The sequence below is a fragment of the Protopterus annectens genome, chromosome 10.part0, assembly GCF_019279795.1.
Source record: "Protopterus annectens isolate FY-2018-M chromosome 10.part0, PAN1.0, whole genome shotgun sequence".
Lineage (NCBI taxonomy): Eukaryota > Metazoa > Chordata > Ceratodontiformes > Protopteridae > Protopterus > Protopterus annectens.
The window spans coordinates 1,603,652,931-1,603,669,226 of NC_056744.1; the positions used below are offsets into that span (position 1 = coordinate 1,603,652,931).

At 40.0% G+C, this 16,296-nt stretch overlaps 1 protein-coding gene across 1 annotated transcript in view; it reads left to right on the plus strand.

Moving 5' to 3' along the window:
• MAPK3 (mitogen-activated protein kinase 3) overlaps positions 1-16,296 on the plus strand; it is an 846,228-nt gene that overhangs the window by 316,678 nt on the left and 513,254 nt on the right. Inside the window, exon 3 of the mRNA XM_044086276.1 lies at positions 13,772-13,961. Within this exon, the coding sequence (XP_043942211.1) occupies positions 13,772-13,961 (190 nt within the window). The remainder of the gene's footprint in view (positions 1-13,771; positions 13,962-16,296) is intronic.

Sequence of the window (16,296 nt, forward strand, 5' to 3'; positions counted from 1 at the left end):
TATGGTTAACTTCTTTCACAAGTGTAATTTTTCATTCTCTTAAGCTATTTTGGTTAACACCACTTGATATTTTTTTCCACTTCCGTGTAGGAACATTAATTTCACCATATTTCACTCTTGACACTTTTTTTATATTATATTTAACCCTTTCATTTGAATGCTGTTTTATGAATTGGGCATAATTAACCTTTTGTAATATAAGCCTTAATCCTAGTAACACATCGCTCAAAAAAAAAAAAAAAAAAAAAAAAAAAAAACGGAAGCTAAAGCTGTATGAAGGCAACTGCTTCTGTAGGTTTGAAGCTTTTTTGCCCTATTGCATAGTTTGTCTTTTATGCTTGTATGCATTTTTCAGTCTATTGACACATCTTAAACAGTTTATTTACAGGTAACATGTACTCTTCACATCCCTACAGGAACCACTCGCTTGTCTCAATCATTATTGCATTAATTAAATTTCCATCTTTGACTCACCCGTTTTATATTCAACATAAAACAAGTTTTAACCCCTTTCAACATTGCAAGCTTCCTGTATGTTACCGAAACCATTCTTCTGTCCCATTCTTTTTCCTGTTTTTACTTTTGTACTGTTTATATTCATGATGGTAGTGCCCTTAAAACTTGTATTAGTCTCCAGATAAACCTTTTGAAAACGTCACCTCAGTTTGCTATCTAGACTTTTTTTTTTTTAAGATTCCTTAATAGCCCATTCATACTGTTTGCAAAGTCACACTCAAATGCTACCAAGCAAGCCCTTTTTCAGTCAACGTTTGAAGAGTTGCTTCATTGAAGGAAGGTATTGGGCATAGTAGAGATCGAGTAATCTATGTATCTGAGGGAGGTGTCACATTTCAGTGCCATATCAGTAGTGTAGAGAGAAAGTAAGGGAGGTCCTAGACAAGACCCATGAGGACACCGTGGGAATGAGGATGATAAATCCATCTGGATTATTTGCTTCTGTTGTACATATAGCTTTTAAAACCTGCATAAGCAGTTAAGTGCAAGTTCAAGGTGACATTTTATTGAAGTTGGGGATGATTCAGGGTATTGTAACTTGAGAAATAAGACTGTTTCTGTTTTGTACTGGAGTTCGAGAGAAGGCAGTCATTTGAAGTAAGAAAAGCAGTGTCAGTTCCATGATAAGATTGGAACTTGTGTTGAGATGCTGTAGTCAATAAATCTTTATTAATATGCATTTTAATTCAGTAAAGGAAAATAAAACCAGACAAGATAAAGTAAAAGAAAATTATAAGAAACTACTGGTTCAGAGTATCGTAAAAGTTAGAGTTGTAATGAATAATCACAGCAGGTCCTGTGAAAGATAAGAGTCTCAAGGCAATTCCTGAAGCTCTCCACAATCAAGTTCCATAGCTGTTAAGGTAATGATTCTATACAGGTAAAAGCCTGCAAAGAACTGCAGGCAGTTGATCATGGCCTGTAGGGCTGTATCCTCCCAGGGCCTTAAGACCACAGCTGCACACTGACAAATTATTGAAGGCTGTTAATGATTTTTCAGAAGTCTCTAACTACAAAATTAACTTGGAAAAAAACAATATTTTTCCTTTAAAGACACCTAAACCTTTTTCGTTATTGCCTTTGGTTGGGCAGGTAACATTTAAAGAAAAAATTAAATATTTAGGTATTGAGTTTTCTACAGACAATAAAGACTTCTACAATAATAACATTAAAGCAAATTGGGACCAAATCATTTCCGATTTCGGGAGGTGGAAAAATTTACGATTGCCACTACTAGCAAAAGTTTCAATTGTTAAAATGAATGTGTTACCACGATTACTTTATAATTTTAGATCAGCCCAATTAATACTTTCGAAGACATTTTTTAAAAAAAATCATAAAGAATTGGCTAATTTCATTTGGGAACCAAAAAAAACCAGGATATCTTATGATAAATTAATGACCCCAAAAAATAAAGGAGGACTGGAGTTGCCTAACTTCGAATTGTACTACCTAATTGTGAACTCTAACAGAATTCTAAAAATTGCCAACTATGATACAACTACTACTAAGTGGACACCAACTTGGGTGATTTTGAATTATAGATATATTTTAAAGTTAAGCATTAATCCTAAAGCCAATACCCTGTTTAGGTAAAGATACTTTGAAAATTTATGGGATTATTGAACATATTAAAACTAACATATTATCTATACAAGATTTATTTCAGTCTTTGGATCTGGGTCAATATATGATGTTTTTTCAACCATTTCATAGGAATCCTAATTTAAAATTGAACAATCAATTAATTGATCTTAAACAGTTTCCACGAATAGTTAATTTAACTTTGGTTGATATATACAAATATCTGGACCGCTTGGCCAATCAAATAAGACAAGAATTTAACTTACCCAAAAATTATCTTGTTATTTTGAGACAAATTACAGAACTTGCTATGAGCTACTTTTTAAATTTTAAACCTGAAGATGAAAATGTTAATAAATGCTTTGAGTTGTGGCAAGCCCTCCAACAGGATATTAAATATATAACAACAACAAATAAATTAATTAAAGGCTTTAAATTTCATGATAAAATTCTGTTCTCCAACTATTGGGAAGAGAACATTTTAGTGACAGACAAAAGTAATATGTTAAAAGCAATTGACCTGACTATCAAATCTACTTCTCTTCAAAAATTGATGTATACCCAGTTGATGATATGGAATAATGCATATTATACACGCCTTACCCTACATAACTTTAATGCTAAAAACTCTCCAACCTGTCTATACTGTAAAAATCACCCGGCTGATCTTCATATGTTCTGGAGCTGTAAATGCATATATAAGCTTTGGAATTCCCTTAAGATTCAACTTCAGAAGATGGGTTACCAAAGTACAACGTTGTCATGGAAATTTACGATTTTACATATTCCCCCGAAAGAACTCCCTAGATCACAAAGTACCATATATATTAATATTTTTCTGTTAATGAAACTTTATATAGCCACTAATTGGTTAGACCCATCTAAAACATCTTGGGAAAACTTTAGAGTTTTGGCAACAAGGCATATGTTAGCTCATAAACTACTCTTAAGTCCGAATAATAAAAACATTAATAACCCAAAAATTTGGGAACAGATATTTAATATTATATTAGAATAATACTCACATTTATATACTTGCTTGGAGAGAATTTTGTTTTTAAACTGTATATTACTGGAAATGTTGTTAACTACTTTTTGTTTTTTCTCTATTCTAAATGTTTTACATGGAAGCATTCTTGTAAATATTGTATATTTGTTTGGTGTGATAGTGATATTAGTTAGTAATCTTTTGTTTTATATTTTTTCTTTTAAAATTTTGTGTTTGTTTTTACTTGTGTATGAAAATAATATAACAATAAGGATTTATTATGGAAAAAAAAAAAAGACCACAGCTGCATTTCCAGCTTGGCAGTTGTTTCAAGCCCTGACCTCCATTGAGTGATCTGCCTACATCACGACTACTAGCCCCCTCTCATGATGAACATGCCCATCTTCTCCTTCCTGCACTGTTAGCTCCTGAGCCGCTAACAGTATGGTAAAAAATTAATCGATTGAAAGAATGATCACTTAAAATAGATTAATACTGGGATACTTTTATTATAAACAAATGCTGTGGGACAGTTTTGCACTATAGTTTAGATAAATTCTGTTGTAAATAGCAAGACTGACTTGGTAAATGATTATGGAATGGGGAAGTAAAAAATTAAAAATTATAATTTTTTGGGGTCTACCTGTAATTATTGTAAACCCACTTCACTGAAGTTCACAGTAAGACAACATTGCTGAAAACTTAATTTTCCAAACATACACATCACCAAATTTTTACTCTGGGGAAAGGAGACACTTGTCCACTATGGGAAATTTGCCTTTTTCCCCATTATAGTGCAATCTCAAAGTTTGTATATTTAGCTAGGGGGTGTGTGGGGGGCACGAGGGTGACACCCCCCCCCCCAGTTGGGTGGGTTTGATATGCTGTGGTATGTTTTTTACCCAGTGGCGAAGTGCATCCTTTCCTGAAGTAAAAAACTGGTGATGTGGATGTTTGGATCCAAAAACACGCTCCAAAATATGAAATTACTAAAATACTAGAACACAACACAGACAGTCCAACTGTGTAGAAATTTCCTTTAATTCTGGTACCTCGGCCTTCGCCTTCTCATGGAATACATTTATGATTCAAACACCCCTTTTATAACACATCCACAAAACATGTACATAAATGATTGGTTCAATAAAACAATTAAACCTTGCTTTTACCAACAATATTTTTTCAGTGAAGTTTCTAACTTCACCTTTAAAATTTCATACTTCACGTCCTTTATAAAAATTTGTGTATTAAATATATTAACAATGATTTATCTTCCATGACAATAATCCTTGTATTTACTTATAATACAAAAATATATAAAAGAATATGATAATTATACTTAATACACTCCAAACCACTTGATATGTTTAAACGTGATTATTGCTTTATATAATTTGATATTAGTTTTACACTTCCAAATTCATCCCATTTGGAAAAAGAGTTTTGTAATTTAAAATAAATCTAGACTCCATTTCCAATAATTTATTGTGAAAACATGCATCCTCACCAAAACTCTTGGGTTTCCCCAAAACACAAAAAATAAACCCTTCAGGAACCCCTTTGTGCTGCTCCCAAAAATGCTTGGCTACCGGACTATCTAATCTTTTGTGTCTGATGTCCCCCAAATGCTCCAAAATTCTGAGTTTGACTTTCCTACTGGTTTGTCCAATGTACCATTTCTGTTTGGCACAACCGCAACCTATAATGTAAACTACCCCAGATGAATTACAATCAAAATATTCCAGTGCATTCTAACATACATTGTTAATTTTCGTTCCATCAAGACTTCTAACCCTAACACACACCTTGCAATTCCCACATCGGTAGGTTCCTTTCTTAATATTACTCATCAAATTACTTCTAATATTTAATATTTCTTTTAAATTAGGATATCTATGTGGATGTTTGGAAAAGTAAGTTTTCTGCAATGTCTCGTCATTGTGAACTTTGAAGTGGGTTTTTGAAAATTACATGTAGACCAGATATTTTGATACTGTTCTAAGTTTGACTGTCTTGCTATGCAAAAATAGTTGCAGAAGAAATAGTTCAAAACAAAAAAAAAAACTTTAGGAGAGGAGATGGAAGCTAGGGCAGGCAGCAGTGTAGTGAGGGTGCAAGGGTGCGAAGGTAGGTTTTCCCCTACTTTTGAAAGAAGTAATCCGTGTTGGCTATGCAGTTCCACCCTCTTCCCTATTCCAGCATTCTAAAAGGAAGGCTTTCCTGTTTCAGGAAAAGCTGATTTTCAGCTCAGAGCAGAATTTAAATTTCCTTCCATTTGTATCAGAACCTCTGATGTCATAATCTGGGATAGAGATACCAGAATCAGTTAACACAGCTTCAGCTGTATGCATCTGTAGGAGCTCCGCAAGTGGAATAGGGGAAAATTATTCTACTCAAGTTTTCGTTGGGCTCAGTGGAGGACAACTGCTGTAGATTTGTACAGACCAAGTAAGTTGCTGAAAAGTAACCAGGTCTGACGTGCTATAATTGTAGCCCTTTCCTCTGCTTATGCAAGATGCACTACTGATGAACTGTTTCATATGAAGGAGTCCTACTTGCATATCCCAGTTTGCAAAGATAATCAAGTTTGTCTCTATTTCAGGCAAGGACAGAAGCACCACCAGTTCATCTCCTTGCCATTGTGCCTTTCTAGTGCTTCCAAGCATGTGTGTGTGTGTGTGTGTGGGGGGGGCTGCATCTGTCTATCTGTACGATTCAAGTTCCCACTCTAGAGGGAGGAGTTTCAAAAGAACATGTAGTGCACTGTCAACTGTCTTATCAGCCAGGGTGGTTTCTTGAACTTCCCGCAATCCCCCCCAACACTGCAAGGGACCATCCTGGAAACAGAAGTCTTTCGATTGTCTTTACTCACCAGAAATGTTCTGCTGAGATACTTTGACTACATAACCTGTAGGGCTCCCTGTCAGAAGTGTGAAAGTCAGTAATGGTAGTGCCAGCATCTAGTAAAATAAACTGCATTTAAGTTGGAACAACAGTAAATTCTGAAACTCCCATTTCATATAGTTTTGAAGGAGGTTGATGCTGCTTGGACCTCTGAGATGCCACACTAATGGAATTAGTGCATGCTATCTATTCACACCTTTCTGCATTTCCATGGATTGCACTTGCTGTCTACATTCAGCAGGCATCGCACACCATACTTGTGTGCATAGGTGGCTCTTCAGTCCATCCCCAAAGTGTCCTACAAGTTGAATAAGTATGTACTTGCATATTACATTTTAGCAGTTTATAGATGTCAGATCTTCACTGTTTGATTTTGCAGGAGGTATGCTTTTTAATGGTTTTGGGCAACCAGGCTGGCTGGTGGACTGTTATGTTTAATGCATTTATGTAGTTGACACATGCAATCATAGCATTTGCCAGTTTTATTTGAGCATGCTGTGAATGTAGGATCTTCTGAGGAAAAATTATCACATTGTTTCTGCTGGAGTGGTTGGCATGGATCAGTTTGTTTAAAAACATATGTTACCCTAAGAGAGGTGGGGACAGTCTTGAACGTGAAAGGCCCAATGACATCCAAGCAAGATAAAAGCATTGTTGGTCCCTAACCATGAGACACATGTGCTTCTGAGTTGTCACGTTTAAGTGATAGGAGGTAGGAGAAAAAAAATCCTTTGTGGGAGGTAGTGGTGAATGGTGGTGTAGAATTTGATTTTAATTAACATGCAAGTTATATTTTGAATACTTGCTGTCATAACTAGGTTTGCACACGTTAATTTTACTAGCAGTTGAATTGGTTCCTTTGAGAGAGACGTGATGCTTGCATAATTATCTTAACCTGCAGTGAAACTCATGGCAGCCCTGAGCTCCTCCCTGAAATGTGTGTTGGGTAAGTAAACACTGGTACATGAAGCATGAGCTATTGGGCTGCACTTTGTCACCAAAAGGGTACTAGTGTGTTGTATGCTGGAGAGAGACTTGTACCTCAAGTCTTAGGTGAGCACACAGAAGACAGGTATGCATTGTGAGGTCTCCAAGCTTAGGGTTGCTGTTTTTTTTTTTTTTTTTAAGCTGACCTGATGTTCTTCATCTCACATTGCTGCAGTCCTTACACTTGGGTAGTCCGCTGTCCTCTGTCGGCCCGAATATCAAAGTATAAGGCTGACGTCGGTCAGGACGCATTTGACTGACATCAGGACGTCAGGGTACAAATGCGCATGACCGACGTCATATCCTCAGTCTTTTTTGCAGCATGGTCCGATGCAGAAGCAGCATTGCAAGTGCCGGTTGGCGTTCTGAGATTTTTCGATTTAGAAGTTTCAGACCGAGTTCAAAGTTGGCTAAGTACCCCGTTGGGGAATATTTTAGTTTTTTCTTGCCTCAGTCATTTACCGGATGTCAGAAAAAGTCAATAATTGCATTTCTTGTGGGAAACAGATATCGCATAGAGATTATCATACTTTGTGTATTCCTTGCTTAGGGCCTGAGCACGATGTTGTTGGCTGTCGCTCTTGTGCTAGATTTAACAAACGCACTATAAAGAGAAGGTTGGATTGTGCAAGGTTAGTTTTTGGGAAGCGGTGCAACTATAAAATGCCGTCGGATGCTCCGACGCCCGCTTCTTCGAAGAAGCGCAAGGACAAGGCAGTTAAGCCTAGGCTAGAAGAACCGTCTGTACCGGACGCCGGTTCTTTAGAGGTGTCGGTGGAGCCGGTGGCTCCACCGGAGGTTTCTTTGTGTTCCCAGGGTGAGACCTTATTATTGCAAGATGTGGCCTCTCAGGAGACAAGTCAGGCTGAGGGGGCTTCTCAGGTTACTATACTCCCCTCCCTTCCTAAGGTGTCTAGGCCCTCTCCTTCTGTTTCAAAGGCTTCTCCCAGGGGCAGGCCAGGTTTAGCTTCAGTTGGTGTTACCCCTAGCTCTTCAGGTACTGTGCCCAAGAAGCATATGCTTAAAATGGCAGAAGATTTGATTACTTTGATTAGGGGTTCTATGCCCCCTCCTGATAAGAGACCTAGGGTGGAGCCTGAGCTGGGGGGTTTTGAGCAGGCTTCAGATGTTTCAGAGTCTTCGGCTGAAGACTTGCAGGAGTACTCTCCTTATTCTGATTCTGATGTGGATGATTCTACTCCTTCTGCTACTCCTCCTGAGGATTTTTCTTTTTCAGAAACTCTTCATTCCATGAGGGAGCATTTTAAGTGGGAAGGTCAGGACTTCTCTGATTCCAGGAAAAGGCTTAGGGAATTTCTGTTTTACCCCAGCATAGGCCTTTGGCTATACCTCCTGTTTTGGATGTAGTGGAAGATGTTTTACAGAGGCTTCTCTTAATCCTGATTCTTTGCCTCCTGCTCCTGTTAAGCCGGATAGGTATTACAGGGTGCCTGAAGCTCATAAGTATCTTTTTAAGAGTCCTAGGGCAGACCCAGAAACTGTTAGCCAGGGGCCTAAGGGTGTTAAGGCTTCTGTTGTTAAAAATCCGGTTCCTGCAGACAAGGAGGCTAGGGCCTTGGATAGATGGGGAAAGAAAGTCTATACTTCTTCCACTCTTGCTATGAGGGCTCTGAATTGCCAGGTTCACATGTTGAAATACCAAAACTATCTCCTTTCTCAATTGAAGTCTAAGGTTGATGCTCTGGCAGTAGGTATTGATTGTAAAGAGTTGCAAGATTTAGTGCATGTTTCTGAACAGGTGGGTAAGCATTCTTTGCAATGTGGTTTTGATGCTGTACAGGCCTCGTCTAGGGTGGCTGCCACTGGGTCAGTTCTTCGCAGGCACGCTTGGCTGAGGGATCAGAATTTGTCTGAACATGTTAAAACTAGGATTTTAGATGCTCCTTTACAATCTGACGTGTTGTTTGGTCCTCCTGTTGAGACAGTTTTAAAGAAAATGGAAGACAAGGCTAAGTCTATGCAGACTGTTAAAGATTTTTTGCAGGTCCAGCCTCCAAAGTTTAGTAGAAATTGGCCTACTAAAGGGTGGACGTATCCTTCTTATGATTCCCAGTCTAGGGGTAGATCTAGACGTGGTAAGGGCAGAGCTCAGGGCTCTTTCAGGCCTAGAACAGGGAGTTCTCCTGCACAGGCTTCGGGTGAGGGCAGGGGTCAGTCCTTTCGTAAGCAGACCCAATGACCTACCTTTTCAGCTGCCAGAGCCTGCTCGTCTGGCAGCACCTTTGGGAGGAAGGTTGGCACTTTTCAAAGAAAATTGGAGTTTAATTACCCAGGACAGATGGGTATTGGATATCATACAACACAGCTACAGGTTTTATTTCCATACCTTGCCTCCTTTCAAAGGCATGCCAGGCGTTCCTCCTCAACAAGGAATAGAGGCTCACAAACAGGTTTCTCTGTTGCTCCAACTAGGGGCCATACAGCCGGTCCCTCTGCCAGAAGTGGGCCTAGGATTTTATTCTCGCCTGTTCCTAGTACCAAAGAAGGGGAACACGTGGAGACCAATTTTGGATTTATCTATCCTCAACACTTATCTGGACATTCCCAAGTTCAAAATGTTGACGTTGCAGCAGCTTTTACCTCTGCTGGGCAAAGATCATTGGATGGTAACTTTGGATCTCAAGGAGGCTTACCTTCATGTTCCTATCAGACTAAGTTGCAGAAAGTATCTGCGTTTTCGAGCTGGGACTTCTCACTATCAGTTCTCTGCATTGCCCTTTGGCTTATCTACTGCGCCCAGAGTGTTCACGAAAGTTCTGGCTCCAGTGATAGCTTTCTTCAGACTAAAAGGAATACAGATCTATCCTTATTTGGACGACTGTCTAATTCTGGCTCAAGGAAGGGAAGAGCTTCTTCATCATTTGGAATATGTGATAGCAGTGCTAAGATGCCTAGGGTATTCTGTGAACGAAATAAAGTCCAGTCTAGTACCCTCTCAAGACATGTGCTTTCTGGGTGTGAGACTGAATACAGCATCCCAGATGGCCTTTTTAACCCCGGACAAACAAAAGAGTCTATCCCTTTATTTCCATCAACTATCTCATCAGTCCGGGCTGACTGCAAGGACAGTCCTTCAAGCCTTAGGGTTCATGGCATCTTGTATTCTGGTGCTTCCCAATGCCAAACTGCATATGAGGAAGCTACAATGGTATCTCAAAATGTATGGACACAGCACTGCCAGGATCTGGACACTGTCATTCAAATAATACCTTGCATTCAAAAGGAATTTTTGTGGTGGGCTCAGGAATGTCACCTAAACAAGGGACTCTCTGTGACCCGGCCAGAGGCGAGTCAGATTTTAACGACAGATGCCTCAGACAAAGCTTGGGGTGCTCATCTAAATGGAAAGTGGATACAAAACAAGTGGCCTGTCAGACTACAACATCTACATATCAACATGAAGGAGATGTTAGCAGTCCAGTTTGCATTAATAGCTTTCAAGGAATTACTTCTTCCAGGGCAGGTGTTGATTCTAACAGACAACACAACTGTCATGTGGTACATCAACAAGCAAGGGGGAACGATTCTTATCCTCTATGCAGGCAAGCAATGATTTTGTGGGAGACTGCTCTCAGTTTACAGCTCAATCTTCAGGCAAGGTTTCTGCCAGGAGCACAGAACTCCTTAGCAGATGTGTTGAGCAGACAATTATGGATCCCCACGAGTGGAAATTGGATCCTCATGTATTTCAGAAATTGACAGTGTCCTGGGGAACTCCAGACATAGATCTGTTCGCTTCTCCACTAAACCATCAGCTGCCAAAGTTTTGCACAAAAGGTTTCATCCCACAGCTTGGAGAGTGGATGCTCTTTCTTTCAATTGGAGCAATCTCCATGTGTATGCCTTTCCACCTCTGCCTCTCCTCCCAAAGGTACTTCTAAAGGTCAGACAGGACAAGCCACGGATGATTTTGATAGCTCCGGATTGGCCTCGACAGCACTGGTACCCATTACTGAGAAGTCTGGTACGGAAGCCTCCATGGCCTTTGCCTTCGATTCCACACCTGTTGTCACAGGACAGCCATTTGCTAAATGTCAAGCTTCACTCTCTGCACCTAACAGCCTGGCATATTCTGTTTTGAACCATAGTGGGCCTCCACTTCCTCAGCAAGTTTTGAATGTTATTTTGGAAGCTAGAAGGCCTAGTACAAGGAAAGTGTACGCAGACAAATGGAAGAGATTTTTATTTTGGAGTGCAGCAAAAGATTTTGATGTTTCTGAGCCTAATTTGTGTGTGGCTCTTCAATATCTTACTGAGTTACTAGACAAAGGTTTGTCTTTCTCTTCTATTAAAGTTCATGCTGCAGCAATTTCAGCTCACTATGATTGCGACCCACCATTGTTTTCTCATCCTTTGTTCAAGCAATTTCTTAGAGGGGCAAAGAATATAAGACCCCCACGAAGAGCTCCTACTCCTGCTTGGGATCTCAATTTTGTGTTGGAGAAACTCACTCTACAACCTTTTGAGCCTGCAGCTACTGCTGAGTTGAAATATTTATCATGGAAGACTGCTTTTTTGTTGGCCATTACCTCTGCAAGAAGGGTTTCTGAATTACAGGCCCTTATGGCGGTTGAGCCTTTCTTGATTTTCCATAAGGATAGGGTATCATTACGTACTAATCCTTCCTTTATGCCTAAGGTGGTTTCTAGTGTGGCTTTAAACCAAACTATTCATTTGCCTACTTTTTATGCAAATCCCCAAAATAAAGGGGAAAAGATTTTGCACACTTTAGATGTTCACAGGCAGTTGCGTTATTATTTGGACAGAACTAAAGGGTTCAGGCAGTCTCAGCAGTTGTTTGTTTCTTTTGCTTTGAGTTCTCAGGGCAAGCCTGTGTCAAAACAAACTATTTCTAAGTGGATTGGGTTTTGCATTGCTTTCTGTTATTCCCATCATGGCAAGGAGATTCCAGCTGGGATTAGGCCTCATTCCACTAGGGCCACTGCCACTTCAACAGCTTTTTGAGGGAGTGGCAACCAAGGATATTTTGGAGGCAGCTACTTGGAGTTCTGTGCATACTTTCTCTAGGCATTATCACCTGCCACTTTACTCTAAGTCCAGGGCTGGTTTTGCCACTGCTGTTTTGCAGGGCATTTTGGCAGCTCCTGCTTCCTTGTAGTTGGCCATCCTCCCTTACCTCTGCTTTGGGATTCTACCCAAGTGTAAGGACTGCAGCAATGTGAGATGAAGAACATAGTACAGTTTTGTACCTACCATAAATGTAGATGTTCAAGATCCACATTGCTGCAGTCCAATTTACCCTCCCTCCTTTCCCTCTGTAGTTAGAGGTGGTTGTGTGGGTTGGGTTGTACATTTTGTGTATATTGTATGTATTGTACATATAGTTAGTGCAAGGGTGGTTGGTTGGTTGTTTGCTGTCTTTTGGTTTTGACCTTTATTTTTAGGGTCTTCTGACATCTGGGGCAAGAAAAGACTGAGGATATGACGTCGGTCATGCGCATTTGTACCCTGACGTCCTGATGTCAGTCAAATGCGTCCTGACCGACGTCAGCCTTATACTTTGATATTCGGGCCGACCGAGGACAGCAGACTACCCAAGTGTAAGGACTGCAGCAATGTGGATCTTCGAACATCTACATTTATGGTAGGTACAAAACTGTACTTTTCTATGATATGAGAACCTGTTTTGATGCTTTTAGAATGAGTTAGCTACAGAGAGATACAAGATGCTAAGCTTCATATATAACTGAAGTTCCAGAGATAGTTGTGTTTGCCAGTTATGGTATCTTAACAAGTGTTGCTGGTAATATTCCCTGACCTCCTTTCCTCCAAATACACTGTACATTTTTCCTGAAGAACGTTGGCTGTTTTTTTCTCTTGCATTGTCTGTATGGACATGAGGTTAGTGCTGTTTATTGAAGTCTTGTAAATTTTGTTGATTATGTACAACTTGCTCTGAATTTTTTTTTTTGTTGGGAGGCTCTTCCTTTCCTTACAGTTAAATTTGCTATGAAATAGTGACAAATTCTTTGTTTTTATTCATAAACTGCTTCAGTAGACATTATTAGCAGACTTTTCTCAAGTACCGTGATGTTCATTTATATACGAGAGAGTCTGTGTTGGCATACAGACTGTGTGTCAGAAGGTTGTCTTTTTAAAATAGTGATAGCAACAGCAGAGATGTTTGCCTTCACTACCATTTACATTCATGGATTTTTCAAGTTTGTGTTGTGAATGTGTGTCAACAGCCACATCTTTCACTCCTAGTAGAGCATGGAGTTGGTTAATTTTCCAGTTACCTTCAGGTTATCCCTTTCTGTACTGCACACAGCTGACTAACTTTGCATTTTTCCTAGAGGCATAAGAGGGAAATTGCCAGCAGTGAAGTTGTTTGGTTTGTGATGTAACTACATCATTGTACTTGCAGTAGTTAGTTTTATTGTGGATTTTCATTTTAAGAGGCTTGAATTCTTGCAGATGTCTGTATTGAAGGATAAAAAATTGACTTTTACATTACTAGTTCATTTTATACATTGTATGTAACAGAGTTAATGAAGGGAAACGTTTTCTTGTTTCCATAGTAACGTAGCATACATGATGAATAAAAGAGGAAAGTGCTTCAGTTGCTGTGGAAACAGCTGCAGAACTTTTTTTTTTTTTTTTTGCAAGAGGGGTGTATTTAGAAGTCCCCCCCTCCAGCTCACCTGTACTTGCCTCATGGTGCTCCTTCATATGAAACAGTTAATCAGTAGTGCATCTTGCATAAGCAATTTTTTTTGGGGGTTTTATTTCCTTGACTTTTCATGTCAGCTATATTGTGCAGGACCTCATGGAAACTGACCTGTACAAACTGTTAAAGACTCAACAGCTGAGCAATGATCACATTTGCTACTTCCTCTACCAGATCCTGCGAGGCCTAAAGTATATCCATTCTGCCAATGTGCTGCACCGGGACCTGAAACCATCCAATTTACTCATTAACACCACGTGTGATCTCAAGGTAAGATGAAGGGGGGATATGAAAATTGTGTAAAGGCAATACTGCTTTTTAAAACGTATTCACAATGTGGTATTGTAAAATATTTAGAAACACATGCAAATCAGAGAGAATTTTATTTAGTGAACCCTGTCAATATTGTGCAGTCTTCCTTGCTTGAAGTACAAATACCCACTTTCTTGCTTTGTATGCCAGCCGTACAAGGGTAGAGGAAAAACATTTTACACGTCATCCTTTTTAGCTAGTTTAGCAAAGAGAATGGCTGATGTTCTTGGTATTTTTTGCAAGCCAGTGCATTTATTTGCTTTTGTTTTTCTTTGTGATTTAGATGACGCCACTATGTTTGGGCAGCTGTTTTTATTTATTTTTTTAGCGTGTGCAAAAATGTTTGGTTTGCTTCCAAAGAATGATGACCTTGCCACCAAAAAAATGCCTTGCTGCATTACCCACACCACCAAGTAATTGCAGTACAGCTTTTTTTCTTTTACTTAGTAATGGCAGAGACCCTTTTATGAGAAGTACTCTTCCATCACTGCTCCATACCTTTCGTTATCAGTAGATGGCAGTATGACAAAATATCTGTTTCACTTTCATTCAGTGTCACGAAGTCACTTGTGGCAGACAATGCAGATGGACCTGTACCTGTTTCATGCTTGCAAACTCCACTTCACTGCTGCCTTGTAGGCATTAATTGGAAACACTGCAGGCAGAGCTGCTTTCCTTCCTTTTCTGTTCATTTTACACAGTATGTCAGCATTGCAGGGAACTGGTGGTGTTTCTCCTTTGCACCTTACTCTACAGTATTATCTCCATCTGTGGCTAGTAGGTAGTAATCATTTGCTTTTGTACTGTACTGATGTTCTTCATGTTTCACTGTTGCAGTCATTACATTTGGGTAATCTGCTGGCAAGTTGCCCACTGTAGGCCTGAATAACAAAGTCTTGGGTCCTGCGTCGGTTGCTGTCTCCTCTTCCATGACATCAGATTGTCAGGGGTATAAAACATGCAGCCAATGCCATTTTAATCCATCTTTCTTGCTGTGCAGTGCCCGAAGCAGAAGCAGTTCGCAAGTGCCAGTCTGCCGACTCCTGAAATTTTTGTATTCGAGTTTCAGAACCGAAGTCTTCAAAGTAAAGCTAAGTACCCTGTTGGGGAAACTTTTTCTTGTTCCTTACCAATGTCAGTAAAAGTTAATAATTGCATTACTTGTGGGAAGCAAATACCTCATAAGGATTTTAATTTGTACTGTATTCCTTGCGTAAGCCCTGATCACAATGTGCCTTTTTGTCGGTTTTGTGCTAAATTTAACCAACGCACTATTAAGCATCGGTGTATTTTTGCTTCTAAATATTTTGGTTCAAGATTTAACTACCCTGAAATGTCGTCTGTTAGCAATCCGACTGCCGGAGTTCCCAAAAAACGCAAGGAAAAAGACAGACCATCTAGGTCCAAAACAGACGGCGAAGCTTCTCCTAAGCCAGTCGCCGGTTCGCCGGTACTCAGTGAGGCGCTTTCCCAGCTCCTGATACCCGCTACTTTTGAGTCGCAGGCCTCTACTGAGACCCATTCGGAGTCCGGTATGCTACGAGATTCGCAAAGTATTGAAGCCGCAGATGTGTCTCCCTTGGATGGGTCCGGAGCTGCTGAGCAGGCACCGGCTTCTAAGGGTGTTTTCAGGCCTCAACATTTTTACATTAAACCGACGCCAGCAACAAAGACAAGGTCAAAAACAACTTCTATGTCTAAAAAATGACGCATGCGCCATGTGCTCAGGCCCCTATGCCTAAAAAACAAATAATAGAAATGGCTGAGGATTTAATTGCCTTGATCAGGGGTTCCCAACCCCCCCCCCCCCTGCTAATAGGCCTAGGCAAGGCACTGATTATGAATCTTCAGATCAGGTTTCCATTTCTTCTGATTCCTCTTCTGATCAGGAATTTTCTTTTCCACTCTGAGGATTCTGATGCAGAGGAATCCTTCCCATCTGCATCTCTTCCTTAGGATCTCTCTTTTGGAGAGACTTTGCATACTTTAAGGGAACATTTTCACTGGGAGAGTCAGGACTTCTCTGAATCAAAAAAGAGGTTTGGGGATTTCCTTCTTCCTCAGCATAGGCCTCTGGCAATACCTCCTGTATTAGACATTGTTGATGATGTGTTCTCGGAATCAAGCATGGCTCTTGATTCCCTGCCTCCGGCTCCTTGTAAGCCAGACAGATATTACAGGGTTCCTGACTCTCACAAATTTCTTGTTAAGGCTTCTACAGCCAAAAATCGTACCCCTTCTGATAGAGATTCCAGGGCGCTGGGTAGATTGGGTAAGAAGGTTTATACGTCTG